Source organism: Leopardus geoffroyi, chromosome B3 (assembly GCF_018350155.1).
Source record: "Leopardus geoffroyi isolate Oge1 chromosome B3, O.geoffroyi_Oge1_pat1.0, whole genome shotgun sequence".
Lineage (NCBI taxonomy): Eukaryota > Metazoa > Chordata > Mammalia > Carnivora > Felidae > Leopardus > Leopardus geoffroyi.
Genome location: NC_059337.1, coordinates 85,315,919 through 85,334,785, shown reverse-complemented (window position 1 = coordinate 85,334,785; position 18,867 = coordinate 85,315,919). Strand labels below are relative to the sequence as shown.

The 18,867-nt window shown below is 37.5% G+C and overlaps 1 protein-coding gene across 7 annotated transcripts in view; it reads right to left on the bottom strand.

Annotated features, from left to right (window-relative positions):
- Positions 1–687: 687 nt before the first annotated feature.
- The window catches only part of BRMS1L (BRMS1 like transcriptional repressor), a 34,723-nt gene continuing 16,543 nt past the window's right edge, over positions 688–18,867 (bottom strand). The window contains exons 5-12 of one of the 7 annotated variants that reach the window (XR_006704947.1): positions 12,966–13,062; positions 11,653–11,736; positions 10,458–10,522; positions 9,702–9,741; positions 9,110–9,257; positions 3,820–4,947; positions 1,230–1,285; positions 688–1,036 (exon numbers count right to left, since the gene is read on the bottom strand). Coding sequence is in view for 2 of the 7 variants with exons in the window: in XM_045450719.1 (XP_045306675.1) it covers positions 7,411–7,528; positions 9,110–9,257; positions 9,702–9,741; positions 10,458–10,522; positions 11,653–11,736; positions 12,966–13,062 (552 nt within the window). In the remaining 5 variants the exon portion in view is untranslated. Of the gene's footprint in view, positions 1,286–3,819; positions 4,948–5,925; positions 7,529–9,109; positions 9,258–9,701; positions 9,742–10,457; positions 10,523–11,652; positions 11,737–12,965; positions 13,063–18,867 lie in introns of those variants that run through there. The other 6 variants (XR_006704944.1, XR_006704946.1, XR_006704945.1 and 3 more) reach the window with 6 other exon arrangements.

Genomic DNA, 18,867 nt, shown 5'->3' with positions numbered 1-18,867 from the left:
TTTGTGATAAATGTTACAAGGGTCAGAAAGCCAACTCAGGGGTCGTCAGGCATGTAGGAGGGGGAGCTCTCCTCTCTGCTCCCAGTCATGGCCCAAGCCCGAGGGAGCTCTTGAGGGAGCTCTCGGCACCAGTCATGGCCTAAGGCCGCTCTCTGAGCAGGAGTGCCAAGGCAGGGGGAGACCCGAGGAGACACTGCCATTCCGGCCACTCTGCCTGCAACATGCCTCCTGTTCCCTCACCTGGTTCTCTGGACTTTCCCTTTTTTCTGCCTCCATTTTGAGCTTTAAAAGATTCTCTGAGATTCTGGCCCTCTATTGGTTCTGTTCCTGCCAAGTGAATAAACTAGGGCACAGCAGGACCTATTATTTACAGTAAAGGAACGGTGTGTGTATGCTGCTGCACTTCTCGTTTTCTTTTTTGATATAGTATGTCGTGGCGATCATTCCTTATCAGCCCCCACAGATCTCCTTCATCCTTTTTAATGACTGCATGGTATTCATGTTACGGAAACAACCATGTGCAATTCCACCGTATGGAACTGCTGAACAGTTAGATTTTCTCCTTTCCTTCCTTCTTTCTTCTCTCTTATCAAACAAGGCTGAGGTGAATCCTTTTGGACATATAGTTTTGACCCTGGGAAAGAGTATACTTGTAGCATAAATTTCAAGTAAAACTGCTTAGTCAACTGGTGGGGGATTTTATAGTTTATTAGGTATTGCTTCATTTTCCTGCAAATAAATTGTACCAATTTACACTCCCACTAACAGTATACAAGGGTGCCTATTTCTCTTTATCAACAGAAACACAGATTCTGGTGATAATTTTCATCGTCATTCTTCTCCCTTCTCTTTTATTGCTGGTTTTCCTTCACGCTGCGTAAGCCGTCCTTTCAAGCCCTTTTAGAAGTTTTTGCTCGCTTCATTGACTTTAGCTACCACTTGTGCTCTCACAATCCCAAATTTAAATCTCTGCCCTCACCCAAGTTATATATTGTTACCTGCTGGGCATTTCCATCTGGCCGTCACACCTTTTGAACTTAACACATAAAAAAGAAACACAAATATTATCTCTTCTTTGCATCCCTCCCCCAGTCCCAGCTGTACTCCTCTTGTGTTCCCACCCTTGATTCATGCAATGATCCACCCAAATTCAGACCTTAGGGATGCTGGGGTACGTGATTAAACTCATGGCCTTCAGGGCAAGACTAACTGCGAACTCTGCCACTTACCAGCTGTGTGACCACGGGCAATTTCTTAACCTTTGTGTGCCTCACAACGTCCTCATCTGAAAATGAAAATAATGACACCTGATGTTTCATAGGGTTGTGAGGAAAATTCAGTGAATTAATATATGCCATGAGCTTAAAACAGTGCCTGTGACATGATAAATCCTACGTAAGGGCTATTTATATATTTCAACCCCTCATAGATTTTAACTCGGAAACATTTTCTAAAATCACCCTTTTCTCCTGTGCCACTGATGCTACCCTAATTCAAGCCTTTAGTATATTTACAAGGATGATTGTGATGGCCCAACTGGTCTCCTTGCTCCCTGCCCTTTTCTCGATAGCAAATGTTATATTTCTAGAACCCAGACTGTTTGTTTTTGGCTTTGTTTTACACTCCCTGCTGGACCTCAATTCTTTTATCTGCAGAGCACTGCAGTTCCACTTTTTCCAAGAAAGACTTTTCCCCCAACCATGTGTGTCCCACAGGAGCACCTGTTTCTCTCAGGCTCTGCCAGTCTTGGTCACAGTTGTTTCGGTGGGCATATAACTCAAGCTGCCCCAATTAGAACCCTTTGCTGGGATCTCTCAAGCTGCAACGGTGGAAATAGAATCAGTCTCCCTCTCACATTGATACCGACCGGGAAGGAAACAAAGTTTGAGAACGACAGGCAATTAAGTTTCCTGAGCTGTGGAGAAAGATGACACAGAGAGCCGAAGACACGGAAGATGCGTAATTTCTTGGCATTTAACTTCCTGCTTCCAGCTGGCCCACAGCCCATCTGAACCCCGATCTTCCTCGTGTTACATGAGTCTTCTAATAAATTCCCCTTTGTCTATTTTTCTGAAGTTGGTTTCTGACCCTTGCAACATTTATCACAAACACTAGAGCTCATATTCTGTTGACTTTCATCTTAAAAAGGATAATGAACTTTTGTAATTTCACCACAAATTCAAGGAATAAAAACTAAAGATATTGGTAGAGTCGCAAATGCACACGTGAGAAGGAGGAAACCAGGAACTGCCCGGCCCTCGCTGCTGGGCCTCGGTGTTCTCCTGCTGAATAGAAACAATCTCATAAAGCACCCACATCAAACAAGGCCACTCTGTGGCTGTGATGAAGTGAGACAAAGAACACAAGAACCTTTGGGCATGAGAGGGTGCAACTCACATGGGTGTGTAGCAAAGACCCAGGCCAAGCTGACCCTGTGTAGTGGATACTGTTGTTATAAATACATATATAAAGTATAAAATATAGATTAACACTGTGGAGTGTTAATGAAAATGAAAAACTGCCACAGTCCGTAATTTCAACAGTGCCTGAAGTCATTTTTTTAAATCAGTTTTCCCTAATAAGTACAATTGCCCATGGATGTATTTAAACACAATGTACTAAAATCATAAACTTATCGTCAAGTGAGTGAAAGCACTTCACTGATTCTGCCATTAACAATGCCATTTTCGGGGCGCCTGGGTGGCTCAGTCGGTTAAGCGTCCAACTTCAGCTCAGGTCATGATCTCGCGGTCCGTGGGTTCGAGCCCTGCGTCGGGCTCTGTGCTGACCGCTCAGAGCTTGGAGCCTGTTTCAGATTCTGTGTCTCCCTCTTTCTCTGACCCTCCCCTGTTCATGCTCTCTCTCTCTCTGTCTCAAAAATAAATGTTAAAAAAAAAAATGCCATTTTCAAATTCTTTCAATAATAAATGAAATAGGATATTTCTTTTCACATCCCTCTAATATAAGCAGATGTCATTTAGCCTCAGCTGAAGGATCTGGTTTTCTAAGCAGTTTGACATAAATTGTAATCTGCTCCAGTAGAAATGAAATCGTCCATGTGGCCTGCTTCTGGACTACTGTGCTGGCAAAGCCACCCACCTCAGACCCACATTAGACACAGAAAAATGGATAGGACAAGGAAAAGTAAACTCCAAAGACTGTTATTACATAACTTTTTCCCTTGTCCTTACTTGAATATAAAATGTGTCTTTGAAGACAATACATTAGCTTCAAGTTTGGGAGCAAAGAAATTTTAGACTTACAAGTTGCTTTCTAGTGATGGATAGATAGATGCATGGGTAGATGAGTGGGTGTGTGGGTGGCAAGGGAAGGAGAAAGATAAACACACAGTTCTCAAAATGATTAGCAACTTGAGATAAAAGCAACTGTTTTGGAGCACTCCAAATACAAGTTCTGCCACAGTATATTGCCTCTCATAACTTGTGAAAAACCTCACGAGCAGAAATTTCTAATAATATAGGATAAAGAGTAAACATATTAGAATTCTTACATTATGTTCATTTTGTTTTAAACATGAAAAAAATTAAATAACAATGCTCTGTTTATACATTAAACATAGTTCCTGATACACAGCAAGCATTAAAAATTAAATACTATCACTGGCTGCCCATGTGTCAGGGTCTACTCTGGGAAAGCCTATGGTACAGAAAGAACTTAGAGAGGGAAAGTGGGCAAGACCTGCAGGGCCCATTAACAGAGGAGAGATCTTGGTCAGCAGGGCACCAGGAAAAAAAAAAAAGTCAAAAGTAAGATGATAGCAATATATCCAGCACAATACCAGAAATGGGGCAGCCTCACCAGGAAACCGGAGACTCTGAAGTTTCACCAAAACAAATCTTCTGATCACAAGGTGGCTTTACACAGATTTTCCTAGAAGGAAAGAATTGACTTGAGGAGTCAGGTCTCCTTCTCATTTATACTTCCCAATTTAAGTGATTAAATTGACACTTGGCTGCCCCTTGGATCCACTGTGGGTCAGTCAGCCTGACTTACCCAGAAAGCTGTCACGTTGGGGCATGTATCAGTTTGCCAGGGCTGCCGTAACAAGATACCGTAGACTTGGGTGGCTTAAACAACGCAAACCTACTTCCTCACAGTGCTGGATGTTAAAGTCCAGGATCAAGGTGTTGGCAGGTTTGGTTTCTTCTGAGGGCTCTCTCCTTGGCTGGCAGAGAGTTACCTTGCTCTATCCTCAGAGTCTCCCCGCTGTGCACATGTCTGATGTCCAAATTTCCTCTTCTTGTAAGGACATCAGTCAGATTGGATTAGGATCTACCCTGAAATGATCTCATTTTAACTGATCAACCTCTCTAAAGGACCCTATCTTCAAATACAGTCACATTCTGAGGTGCTGGGGGGTAATGCTTCAGCATATGAATTTGGTGGAGGGGGTGGAAGGGGGGAGGCACAATTCAGCTCATAACAGGATATATAAAGTTCAAGTTTCTGGGCCTATGAAGTAAAGGGCAAGACTGGGCCGCAGTGACCCAATGGGGGAAACTGCCTCAGTTAATCCCACCTGACCTACCAGCCACAATTCCTGAGTTCATCCATAAAGACAATGTAAGGAACATAACGTTTTTCTCTAACCCCATTCTAACCTTTTATGTGCTTTTTAAAAACATTTTAGATTTCCTAATCTTTAGCAATTAAAATCGTTTATATTCCAATTTGGCACAAAACTACATAAATCCTAACTAGTATATTCATCCTGCATCCACTTTTCTTACCTTATAAATTCATTTTAGTTCAGTTTTAGTGTACTGAACTTATTCGGTCCACAAACCAAACCTTGGAAATAACAGCTGACATCCTTGTCTTCTTTTTGAACAATTATCAGTGAGGTGTACACGTTCTTGGAGTGGTGTTTGAGTTCTAAGTAGCAATAGTAATATGTGTATCCGAACAACTTTCACATGAGGAAGGCTGCAATGAGAAGTATCAGTGCTCCGGCAACCAATCAGAGGAGTGTGCTATTAATATTTGTTAATCATTATTAATAATGCATTGGATTAGTGATGGTTGGACTTTTTTTAAGTGGCAAATGGCAGAAAGGGGTGGGCTGAACATGAAATGCTAGGAGCAGTGGCAGGAAAGGCCCATAAACTGATCCTAAGACAAAGGCTGATCATAAACAATAACAGCAGCAGCAACTGATAAATTGTACTTCACAGATTCTAACAATCCTCCTAAACTAAATCCTCCTAGACTTTTTGACCAGACTCTAATGGCAAACTGCCAATAATAAAACACATTTTATAGTACTTTAATTACAGATGAACATACGCTTACCTGAATCAATGTCAATATTTCAGTTGTTACATGATACAGTATTAGGCTGTATATGTTTTGAAAGTAAATGCACTAACTCATAGTTTTTGAAATAATGATTTTCTATTTAGAATTTCAGAACATATACAGTACATGTTTATTAACCTATAACATATATGCATTTAAAAATTTTTTTAATGTTTATTTACTTCTGAGAGAGAGAGAGAGAGAGAGAGACAGAGCATGAGCATGAGCATGAGCAGGGAAGGGGCAGAGACAGATGGAGACACAGAATTCAAAGCAGGCTCCAGGCTCCAATCTGTGAGCACAAAGCCTGATGCGGGGCTTGAACTCACAAGCCATGAGATCATGACCTGAGCTGTAGTCGGATGCTTAACCAACTGAGCCACCCAGGCGCCCCATATATGCATATTTTTAAAATAAGTATTACTTGGCCATCTTGAATATCTATACCCCAACAGAGGTTGAATTGTGGTTTATGGAAGCAGAAACATCAGTTCAACACTCCAGTTCTCTGTATTTATTCATGTAAATTGGCCCAAATCATTCTTAGAGGTGGACAGGTTGTAACTCATAAAGAACTTATGCACCCATAATTCAAGACACTACAAATGACACTCAAACACATCTTTTTATTATATACTAAATTTAAAAATACAAATCTTATTAAAAATGCTTATGAAACATTGTATACATAAGTACTGTCAAATACTATTGGATTATGACATTATGTACATTTGCTAAGGTTAATTAGAAACAGAACAAAGTACATAACTTTGCTGATAACGAATTTCAGAAGTCAAATATTTTAACATTTGGCAACTGTGAAGTAGTGATCTGCACAGGAAGATGTTTGCAGAGGTAAAATAGTAAGAAAACAAACGGAATAATGCAGATATTCCTGCCCTAAGTGTTAATAAGTAGCTCTCTTCCTCATCCTCTTCAGTCTCATTGTAACAGAAATTAAAGTGCACAAGACCACCAGGAATACTTGATTTGGTTGTACCCTAACATATACTACAGCCAACTGTGCTGCCATATTGAGGGCTTCAATTCTTTGTACTGTTCCTGAGGTTTTAGAAGCTAATTTTGAATGTGGCTAAGGGAAGAGAGGTCAATACTTTCTAAATTGCACCAAGTGGCCTTAAAGTGTAGAAACACCAAAGATAAAAATATTAATTTGGGAATAGATTCAAGAAAATTATCCCTGTCTACTTTGCCCTAGGAATAAAATTAAGAACCTAGTTTTACCTCTGGAAAATGCTTACTAAAAATCTGTTTCAAAAGATCAGACATGTACAGCAAGCACCACAATACTGTCGGTTACTATTCACCACTTATATACCACATCATAAATACCAGGCACAAACACCTGCCCTCTAAAGGTTCACGAGAAATATAGGTAGAAGCATGTTATTACTTGACACTAATTTTACTAATTAACATTAAGTGTAATTTGTAAAAATAGGTCACCACCATACAATCAAGGAAGAGGAGAAGGAAAGCTGCTAGTCTACAAAAGTGCTCCCTTTAGCTTTCAGACCCAATAGCTTAATGTTGGGTAAAACAAGATTGTAAAGTAAGGCCATCAGTTCTAAATTAGCTGATGATGCCATATATACATACTCACGTATATATGTTTAAATTTCAATTCTGATTTAACACTAATGTACTAGTACAAACCATTTATAGGAAACATTTTATGAGGCTTATTTACAAACACAATGAGTGACAAAGATACAGAAAATCAAAGAAACTGCAGACAAATATAGCCACTTAGCAACATAGTTCACTAAAGATAAGACAGATTTGCATAATATTTTTAAAAAACAAAGAAAAAAGTTTAGTAAGAAACCCCTACCATATACACCTATTGGTCATTGGACCTAAAAGGCAAATAAATGTAATGATCATGATTAAGTTTTTATTACTGTCTCATTGACATATCAATATGAGGTCTACTCAGAGTACTACCTACAAATACAGTCTCTCATGATTTGATGAGAATATTAAGTTATTGAATACATTTTTAACTCCCATGGCACATCACACTTGATAACACTAATAAGGTAGCTTTAGATAACACTTAAATCATGATTATGAATGTTTAATTGAATATTTTCCTTTCTGTAGCTGTGAAATGTAAAGCTTAGATTTGCTTCCATCAGGCCTCTTAAACCAAACTTCATCATGGTTAATTGTTGTAATTACAGCACTAAAAAAGGGGGGGAGAAAAGGAAGGAATGAATGAATCGCAATATGCCGCCTCCACTCATTTTAGAGTAACTAGTTATAAAACCAAAATAGCTGGACTATAAGAGTAGATTCAGGTATATAATTATCATTTACCACAATGCTGCTGCATTATCAGCAGGGCATGCTGTCAAAAACATCACATTCAGCAATCCCTTTTCTTTCCTTGATAGAATTGGTCATGTTTACTATTAGAACTATTAAATGCACATCATTCCTACTACATCCCTAGCCCCCCATCACCACCCCAAGAAAACACAGTGGAACTAAGAACACTAAATATATAGTATTACACCTCCAGTTCAGATCAGCCCTGGCTGTAGGAAATCTTTCAAATACCAAACCCTAATTCCCAGTATTTCCCAGGATCAAACCATCTATGGTACTTGTATGGGTTCTTTTTTGACACTACTTATCTAGTATGTAGAAATAGTTTTAAAAATAGATTTGTGTTTAACCCTCTTATACTATTTCATCTCTCTTTAAGTCACATTTATGCTAAGCAGTAAAGAGAATGCCTTAAAAGTAGTAAGATAAAGCAAAGAATCTAGGGGCATCACATATAACCTAGTAATTAGCTCAGTGGGCTTCTATGAGAAAAGCTACTATACACAATGCTCCTAGGATCCTAAAATTTTAAAGATGAAATTACAATTCAAGTAAAACCACATTTGGAAAATGAGTATTCTTCACTAAATACAAACACTTCATTTACCATTCATAGCTAGAAAAAGACACCTTCTTACTGTAGAAGGCTACCACTCTGAGAATTAAATCCTACACTACTGAAGGAATAGAAACAATAATTAGCATTAATAGTTTCCAAATGAGTGACAAAACTTAGATAAACCAGATAAAACTTAGAAGGCTATAGGGGCACCCGGCTGGCTCAGTCAGTGGAGTGTGTAACTCTTGATCTCAGGGTTGTGGGACTGAGCCCCACACTGGCTGCAGAGATTATTTTAAAAAAATAAAGTCTTAAAAAAAAAACCAACTTAGAAGCCTATATAAATAATTATATAAACCTTACTTAAGCCAGACTGAGTTTTTTAAAAGGCAGCTTTTAGTTTTCAAGTTGTATTGTAATTACTGTTACTCTTAAGGTTTTCATGAATTTTCCATTACTTTCCTACTCTAACTGATACACATTCTTGGTGTCCAAAATACTGTAACACCCAAAAAAAAAAAGTTAAGGATTAATATGCCCACCAAAAACTTGTAACGGTCTGATTTAAAGATCATAATATTAAAACCCTAACAATTCATCTATTATAATAACTAACAGATAGGACCACTTACCTGGCTAAATAATTCCAACATTTCCTCTTGTGTAAATGCTTGTGCTCAAGAACTTAATATGTGACATTGGTGTATAAATATTAACACTGGTGTACATACATGCTAAACAAATCCTATGCCAAGAGAAAGGAAGGATCCATAGGCAAATAATGGTGCATTACGAATGCACTACGGACGAAGCAAATATTTATTGACAACAACTGTAAATTTTAATACTGAGCAACACTGAAATGATAGTTTTTACCTTGTAGGACATTCATCTTTTTTATCAATACATATTGTTTGTCCACGTATATACCATTCACCATCATAATATAATCTTCCTTCTTCAGATCTAGCACTGTGCAGATGTTTTTCCAGTTTCACAGGCGCTAAAGGGATCAGTTCAAAAACTGTTACATTAATAAGACATTGTCAGAAGAACAAAAGTGCAGAACATTACGAAGTAACACCAATCCATGCATATATGTGAAAAAAACACTAAAAATAGTTCTTAGATATTAAGTCTAAATCTAATAGAAATAAGAGAATTTAATTTCTTACATTTCTTTATAGAATTCACTAAGTTTTAATATAACTACAAAATGAAGCTGTACAATGTACGATAAATCATCGGTGAACTAGACAAGTGCCAGAAGAAGGGGAAGCAGTTACATTATCAATTATGAGTGCCAATTTTAAGTAGGATTTAAGATATCATAATTCCAAGAGTAGTGTTCACTAATGAAACGAAACCACTGATGGAGGGAGAGCTCTTTAGTATGTGGATGACTTAATGGCCCTGATCCAACAAGTCTCCACAGAAGAGATCCCTGAACTTAGGTTAAATGACTTACGTTCTGTCTTCACTCTGTGTGGACCCAGTGTAGCCATTGCCTAATTAAAAAAAGAAGACATTGACTGAGTTTATAGACTGAAAGTATATTTTGGGGTCTATTTAATGTATACAACACTACTCAGGACCTCAAATAACTAACAGTGAAATGTAATCTTCAGCTGCTCTAATAAATTGTTAATGTCTAAGACCATAAGGAATATGTATATGTAAAGAACAACCATTTCTCCTAGAGGTGTTATCAATACCTAAAATGATCTCTCTCAACTAAGAAGTTTCTAAAAACGGAAAAATTTTAAGAAAAATAAGTCTCCACCTTCAAACAAGCACAGAAAATTTTGTAATTCTTGAATGTTTAATGACAGAACACAAGACATACAATAAAGTTCAAATACCCACTTTGAATTCATTCAACAGGTATTTATTGAGTGCCTTCAGTGAGCCAGGACTGGGCTAAGGACTAGGCACAAAAAGGTTATTTATTATTTTGGGGCAACCTAAATAAATGCTTTTCTGTACTTTTGCATAAATTATTAATTACATTATTACAGGAAAAAATACAATCAAATTGCTGACATGTCTCTCAAAATATTCTTGCAATCCACTGTTACCTGTATTAGTATTAACTGCCATTAAGAGAATGTTGCAAAGTAAAGCATATTAACAGTAATATTTTGATGTAGTAGTGAAAAACCACAGAATCTTAAAAAAGTAGACTATAAGAAGATACTTGTATTCCATTGCTCTTTAATCATACCTTCCTAATTGTTGTCCAGTCTTCAAGAATATCAAGATCTTGTAGCATATAAACTATATATGGACGTGGAAAAGTCAAGGTCAATTTAGCTGTAAGAATTTCACACTTTGAATTATATTTCCAAACTTCCGTTTTTCAGAGAATTAGAACAGTGATTTCTGGACATAATCCTTCGGCAGGCTGAATTTTGACTTCAAATAAGTCTCCAAAAAACTTAATACCAGGATAAATATATTCCAATATTTTAGATGCTATAAACCATATTCTCTTAATTCTTTGATATCATTGATTGTAAGACATACCACCAACCTAATCACTGTACTGAGGTGGGAATGGGAAAAGGTAGTGGGGTTAGGGGAGGGCACCACAGGGAACACCAAGATCGAAAGCATATATTATTTTAATTTAAAAACATTCCGGGGCACCTGGGTGGCTCAGTCGGTTATGCGTCAGACTTCAGTTCAGGTCATGATCTCACAGTCTGTGAGTTCGAGCCCCTCATCAGGCTCTGTGCTAAGAGCTCGGAGCCTGGAGCCTGCTTCAGATTCTGTGTCTCCTCTCTCTCTGCCCCTCCCCTGCTCATGCTTGGTCTCTCTCTCTCTCAAAAATAAATAAACATTAAATTTTTTTTTTTTTTTTTAGGATCTTGGGAATATTTTTTTTTTGAAATTTATTGCCAAATTGGTTTCCATACAACACTCAGTGCTCATCCCAAAAGGTGCCCTCTTCAAAACCCATCACCCACCTTCCCCTTCCTCCCACCCCCCATCAACCCTCAGTTTGTTCTCAGTTTTTAAGAGTCTCTTATGTTTGGCTGTCTCCCACTCTAACCTCTTTTTTTGTTTGTTTGTTTGTTTTTAATTTTAAAGACACTCCAATTTCAGAAACATTGAAAGTGTTAAAAAATAAACATATGAAACAATCATGCTATAAAGAGCTAGTTCACATCAAAGCCTTTGCGAACTACAAAGCCATATTAATGGCTCAACTTCTACTCCCTTTAGAGTAGTAAACTCCCTCCCTACCCCTCTTAATCCTAAACTATATCCTTCTGACTTCATTCAGTTTTATAAGTCATCTTTTTCCTATTACAGAATCATGTAAATAAAGTCAGTGTATACTAATAAAAATTACAAAGATATGCACAATGCAAAACCATATGCACCAAGGCAAAAACAAATTTAGAAAAGGATATCTGAAACAACAACTGGCTTCTTTTTGTCAGGACTGAAAGGATCCTTCCTCTTTTTTCTTGACTGAAGCTCATCATTCCACAGCTCTGGCAAGTAAATAGAATTGAGTATTAGCTGATTTCTGGAGATCAAAGTGGGGGAAAAGGCTATGTAATTTCATGGTAGCAAAATTTCACTGATAGTATATATATGTGACTATGTAATTTCCTGAGCAGCTATATACTTATAAAATTTCCTCTGCCTTTATTAAAGTAAAAAATCAACTTGGCACTTAATGACTAATAACTGATGAACCATAGGTCAGGTACTTTGTTAAATATACATTACATGCGTTGCTTCCTCTAATCCTCAAAGCTATCTCTGAGACAGGTAGTCCTATTATTTCAATTTTACAGATAAGGAGACTGATTTAGAAAAGCTAAAGTAACCGTCACTCATATTCACCCAACTAGTAGGGATAGGGGCTCATCTGACTCCACCGTGCCTACCGAGAAATAAAACTTTAAAGAGATAAAGTAATACACACACATGACCTGTAGGATAACCCAATACATCTTCAACCCACTGTAGAAAACTTTTCCATAATACCCCTGAAAATACCAGCTTCTCATTGGACTCATCTAATTATTAAGAAGTTTTTCCTTTTTCTCAGACAAAAATCTACCTCCCTGTAATTTCTATCTAGTTTGTGTGTTACCAAGAAGAAAAGATTTTTATTCCTTCTTCCACCTGATCTTTCAAGATTTAGAGGGAAGAACATATGCTGTAGTTGTCTTTCAATACTATCCATACATTATAATAATATCTTTATTATTCTTACAATATACTGTTCTTACTTCTATAGTTCCTGTCACACTTTCCTTTTGTCCCTTTTCATGTGCTCCATTTTCTGTCTTTCTGAAATGTGAATTCAAATCAAAGCAACAATCACAAACCTATCAAGTTCTTTAGAAGCCTCCCCCTTTCCCCTCTTATTAGGACTTCATTTACATAACATTCATATTAGGAGACTAGGATATTACGAGACACTCCAGTTAGCCACAGGTTCAGTGTCACTTAAAGTAAATACCACACATATCACACCACATCATTCCCATTACCTGAGGTAATTATCTTTTTTTTTTTTTTTTAAAGAGCATGCATTCACAAGCACACATGAGTGGGGGAGGGCCAGAGAGGAGGGAGAGAGAATTCCAAGCTAGCTCCAAGCCCAGCACAATGCTGGGCTCAGTCTTATGACTGACTGTGAGACCATGACCTAAGCTGACATCAAGAGTCGGACATTTAACCAACTGAGCCACCCAGGAGCTCCCACCTGAGGTAATATCAATGCTGTGCCTATCCTCTTCAAGCCTTCTTATCTTCTCCTCCAGTTCACTCTGGACTGTATCATATAACAAAAGCTTTTCACTCTGAAAAAAAACAAAACAAAACAGATTATGCTTAAGTAGAAATAAAAAATCAGTCCATCTTAACTGTGAGTACTAACTTACTCTTGAAGTACTTTAACACATGATGCTTTTGTTTGCTAACTTAAAACCTTTAAAGATAAAATGCCAAATACATGAAAGAAATAAAACCAGAAAGCACAGAATCTAAATACATATTTAAACACATACAATTAATTGTTTAAGAACATCTAAATTTATATGTGGTATGGAGGTAAATGTTTATTAAAAAAACTAGTAAGCTCCCATGGCCTTTTAAGTATAACCAGGTCCTACCTGTCTGTATAATGGAGAACTTGTCCTATAAAGTGTGTCATTATAAAATGGGTTTCTCTTTGCAACAGTAATTGGGCCTTTATTCCTCACTAATATCTCAACATATTAAAATAGACCACTGTAACACAAAGAGATTCAAGTATGAATTCTATAATCGTTTAAAATAATCTAATTATAGTCAAAATCGTAAAACTATACACTACATCCAAAAGACTATTTACTGGCAAATCAGACTAGAACCCAGGTCTACTAGTTCTAGCCAATTGTTCTCTTAATTATAGAACACCATATGCCTTATTTTAAAATCCATAAAAGGTACATAAGTATAACATATAGATTCGTTATATAAAAAGCTTCTGACAGATTCCCAACCTACTACATGCTTACTCTAGTAAGGAGAGTAGGCTCCTGAGACATAGATACGACGTTCTGGTAGAGACTATTGGAATACAGGTAGATAGGATTTCTTGTGAAAGGCACAAGCCACACCCACTTGGCAGCGCTGCTAAGTGTGAATCATTAAGTCCTCTCTTACAGGTTTGAAATTTAGAGTCTACACATGCTTGAAGGTTCTCATGAGTGGTAGAGAGAAGATAGCTTTTGTCAATTTGAGGTGAGCCAAGAGCTAGAGAAAGCAAAGCTGAAGAAGACTAAAACTAGATCTCATATGAAAAATCTTCCAGGCTGCTCTCTAAACTCACTTCCTTTTGGTTGTTTCCTCTGCCTTTGGTAAACTGTTATGAAATATTCCGGCCTTATCTACATTGTGCTACAAGCATTGGGAAACATTATATACCAGAGAAAAATGGAGAGAAGGCCCCAGTCACAGTCAAGAGAGTGTGACAACTATAAATAGATCCAGATTCTCCAACCAAAGAGGACTCTGAATGCAGAGTGAAAGTGATAAAGATTTTAAGAATATGAAACCTTAACTGCTGCAGTCTCTTTCCTTGTTATTGATAAATTTGCTCTAGGCCAAGCAAAAATTCTAAAATAAGTCCACTAATGGACTTTCTTTATAAAAACAAAAAAACACCACCACAATGGGCCTGAAATGTTTGATGCTTTGAAGGCATCTCTAAAGATATAAGTCACAGTTTAAAAAAATGTTTTTAAACATTTTATTTTATTTTTTTGAGAGACACAGAGAGACAGAACACAAGCAGGGAAGGGGCAGAGAGGGAGACACAGAATCAGAAGCAGGCTCCAGGCTCTGAGTTGTCAGCACAAGGCCCAACGCGGGGCTGGAACCCACAAGTGCAGAGAGATGATGACCTAAGCCTAAGTCAGATGCTCAACCGACTGAGCCACCCAGGTGCCCCTAAGTTACAGTTTAAAGTGTACAAATAGAAGTGCCTTGAATCTATTCTCAGTCTTATTTCTTTGTCCTTGTCTCCCTTATCCCCAAGCCCATAAGCCCTCAAAAGACTTTCCTGAATTGGAAAAGAAGTCATTAAGGAAGCAGCTAGAGGACACCTGGAAAAGAAAGGCTCATCCAAATTCCCTTGCTTTGGTGCCTGTAGAGACTTCTTTGTTCAATAGGTAATTTAGTTTATTTAAAGTACTTATATATTTGTCTTCAAGGTCCCATATCCTTCCAATCTCCACACCTAACTTCCCTTTGAACGTGGACAGGAGTTAGTGACTCACTTCTAATGGATAGAACATGGTAGAAATCTAGGTCATAAAAAACATCGTCGCTTCAGTCTTGTCTCTTGGATCACTCGCTCTGAGAGATGCCAGTCACCAGGTCATGGGGCTCTCAGGCAGTCTTTGGAAAGACCCAAAGGACTAAGGCTTGCAATCAAAAACCATTAAAACCTGCCAGCCTTGTGAGTGAGTCACCTTGGAAGCAGATCCTCCAGCCCCCAGTCAAGCCTTCAGCTAACTGCTTCACTGGCTGACCTCTTTACTGCAACTTTATGGGACTCCCTGAGGCAGAACCAATCAGCTAAGCTGTTCCGAAATTCCTGGCCACGGACACTGCAAAATAACAAATGTTTATTGTTGTTTTAAGTCACTAAGTTTTAGGGTAATTTATTATAACCAATTGGTTATATCGTATTGGATAACCAATACAAGGGGTCTCAAAAAACTTACTCCTATACACCTTGTCCCAAGAAGCCACTCTACCCAAATGAAAAGGAGAAGGAGATCTAGTGGGAATGATCTAGCGGGAAAGATCTAGCGGGAATTTCTAGGGTGGTGGTGGAGACACACCCACGAAGACAGATGCAGCTGGCCTAGAAAGCACCTGAAGGAGGCTGCAGGATGGAGCAGGAGGACAGGGGATTTAGGGGTAAAGGGGATGCTCCTCATGGATTATCTGATGCATTTGATCACAGGGAAAACAGCATCAGCGGGGCTTTCATAGATCTGCTAGAGCTCTGAGAAGAATTGACAAATAAGACTAAAAGTAAATGAAGCAATTATTAATTCCAAGGCTACAAATAGAGTTGTACAAGGAGGGCAGTTTGAGCACAGTATAACTCTTGGCTCAACAAACAATATTTACAGTTACAACAAAAACAAAAACTGAGACATAACAGTGTAAGAATGGGATGAGGGAAACTATTATGGAATCTTCAGCTTTCATAACAGGACACAAATAGATAATATTTAAAACTGATACTATTTAGAAATATGAGGGCAAATTCCAGAAGCAGTAACTAAAAGAGATAACCGCTGCTGGGACGTAGAATTTAGAGATGGGAGAGGGGGCTACTGTGTTTCATTAGAGGCCTGTGCTTTCAGAAATATATACACACATTACCTGCTAAAAACAAATGTTTAAAAGTATTTAAGCTGTATTAGCTAAGTATTTAGAGTTGTAGGGAAATCCTCATAAAATGCTGCCTGTAAAAAAGTTATGATACAAAATAGTATATATAGTCATACCAGTGATATGAAAATCAATTATACAAACATGCACGTAACAGATTTCCTCTGCTTGGTAGACTATAGTTCGTTGCATTTCCTCCTTTAGACCTATTTCTCAAGTTTTGTTAGTACTTATTAATGTTATAATCAGAAAAAAATTAAATAAATAGATAACCAAAGCCAGAGCCCTAAAGAGCCTCAATCTTCTCAAAAACTAGAATCCTAACCCTGAACCCTCAGGGTCTGAGACCTTGCCACCACCTGCTGTTGATCTTAACACTCATCTCCAGCTCTGTGGGGAGGCTTAAATGAGAGAACCTAAAAAAAGCATCACCACCTGTCCCAGTGTCTGGCACACTGTAGTATTCTATAAATGTGATCTCCTTCCTTATTTTGACACAAACCATCTGCTAACTCGATTGCCTCTGTGGTGTTCTGGCATGCGCTCTGTATGTATACCCACATGAACATGTCTAATCTCTGGTCCTGGCCCCTCTTTCTACCTGCTACTAATCAAACTTATTTTGACAAGTGGCAGTGAATCTCCCTTCTTCCCACTTCCGGTGCCTCTCAGTTATTTCTATATGAGCCAAACGTAGAACTAAGAAATAAGCAAATAAAAAGCCCTGAATAACAAAGTTCAGATTTAATGGTAAATTGCATGAATGACTAGAAACATCAAAGGATTTCAATCCTGGTTCTGATGCTAATTGTGTGACCCCATGCAAATTACTTAACCTCTCTGAGCTCCATTCATAAAATCAAGATAATTCCTTTCATAAGGTGTGGATTAAAATGAGCGTGAATATAAAATTTATAACACTCTAAGTTACCTTCCAGCCTTTATTTCCTCTGTCTAAAATGCTCTTGAACCACTGGTGAGTATTATATAAGTAAATAGATCATTTATAATATTAATATTAAGCATTTAAAAAACAAGCCATACCTAAATTAGAAGAAATTTAGGTAAATAATTGGCATCTCTATGGAGGAGGGAAGACTTTCAAAGCTGAAAAATGATGGAAGAGAAAGAATATCAATATATTTGTCTATGTAAAAAATATTATTTGAAAATACCTTGTGGACTTTTATTTCTGACAATATAGATGAGATATTGTCAAAACAAAAACAAAAACACTCAAAACCAAACAGAACTTCCCAACATACCTAGAGAGATATTCTAAATAAAATACCACAAACATCTTTTTAAAAGTATAGTTAAGCTCTTAAAAAAAGTAAGAGATATCCCCAAGGACCAAAAATAAAGAGCTAAAAACCAGCATGCTAACCTGGTTTGAAGCTATGGTTTCCTTGAGGTTATTTGCAGGTGTCAATAACCTAGAGGCGTGGTTTTTAGTGGCTGTTTGGGAAAAAGATCTGGGGCCTAAGCAAAGCAGGGACACAAGAACTGGGATTCCTGCATAGCTCTGAAGGGTTATACCTTCAAGGAAAAGGCAGACTAGAAAAGATTCACCTGAGGGAAATGCATCTGTGTCAGTTAGGCAATAAATGGAAAAGAAGTTTTTCCAGCAAATATGTCATCTTGGGCCTGACCTCTACATATCTGAGATTCAAATATAGATTACCTGCATCTTCTAGGAAATTCCAAGCCAAACAATTAAAGCAGATGTGCTATTGGCACAGCAGGATACTTAGTTCAAACAACCTAGCAGAAATAAAAGCAGATACTATCTGAAGAACCACATCCTCTGTCCAAGGCTCACAGAATTCCTAACAATAAAGCCTGCTATAGTCCAGAATCATGAAATAAGGAAAAAAGCTGTGAGATTTGTCAGAAATTTAACACACACACACACACACACACACACACAGCAGAAATAGACTCTGAAGAACTTCAGATAATGTTATATTAAATATAATGAAAATGAAAGAAAGGCAATACCAGAAAAGATAGTATCTGAGAAACTTCCAGAATGAGTGGAAAACAAGTTCTTAGATTCAGAGCGCATAACAAATCCAAGTAAGGAGAGAAAAATAATCTCTGTGGAGACACACTGTAAAGGAACTGAATAACAACAATAAAAAAGGCTTAAAAGTAGCTAGTAAAAGGAAGGAAAATAAAGTTATCTAAAAATGGGACTTCTAAGCAGACTGTGGAAAGTAAAACCCTAAAAATGCTAAGAGGAAACAATTGTCATCCCACAATGTTTTATCCCCTTGAACTGTCCTTCCAGAATTATTACAAATAAACCTATTTTGGACAAATAAAAACTGAGCTTACCACTAAGGGACTCTCTGAAGAAATGTTAGGATGTTCTTCAAGAAGCAAAGAATGAATATGCAAGGAGGGGTTGCAACTCAAAAACAGTGAGCAAAAAAAACTAGTAAAGTATGCATAAACCTAAAAAGAACTAAGTCAACTAAATCTAGGAGATCAAAATAATGCTTCATTTGAAAGGTAAAAAAGCAAAATGGAACTAAAGTACTGAAAACTATAACTTGTACTTTGGGAGGGAGTATCTAGAGTTAGAGAGTTCAAGTGTCCTTTAATTCAAGAGGAGGACAGAGTTATTAATATTTGATTCTAATGTAGATATGCATGGTGAAAAATTAAGCTAATCATTATAGAAATAGAAAGTATAAATGTATGAT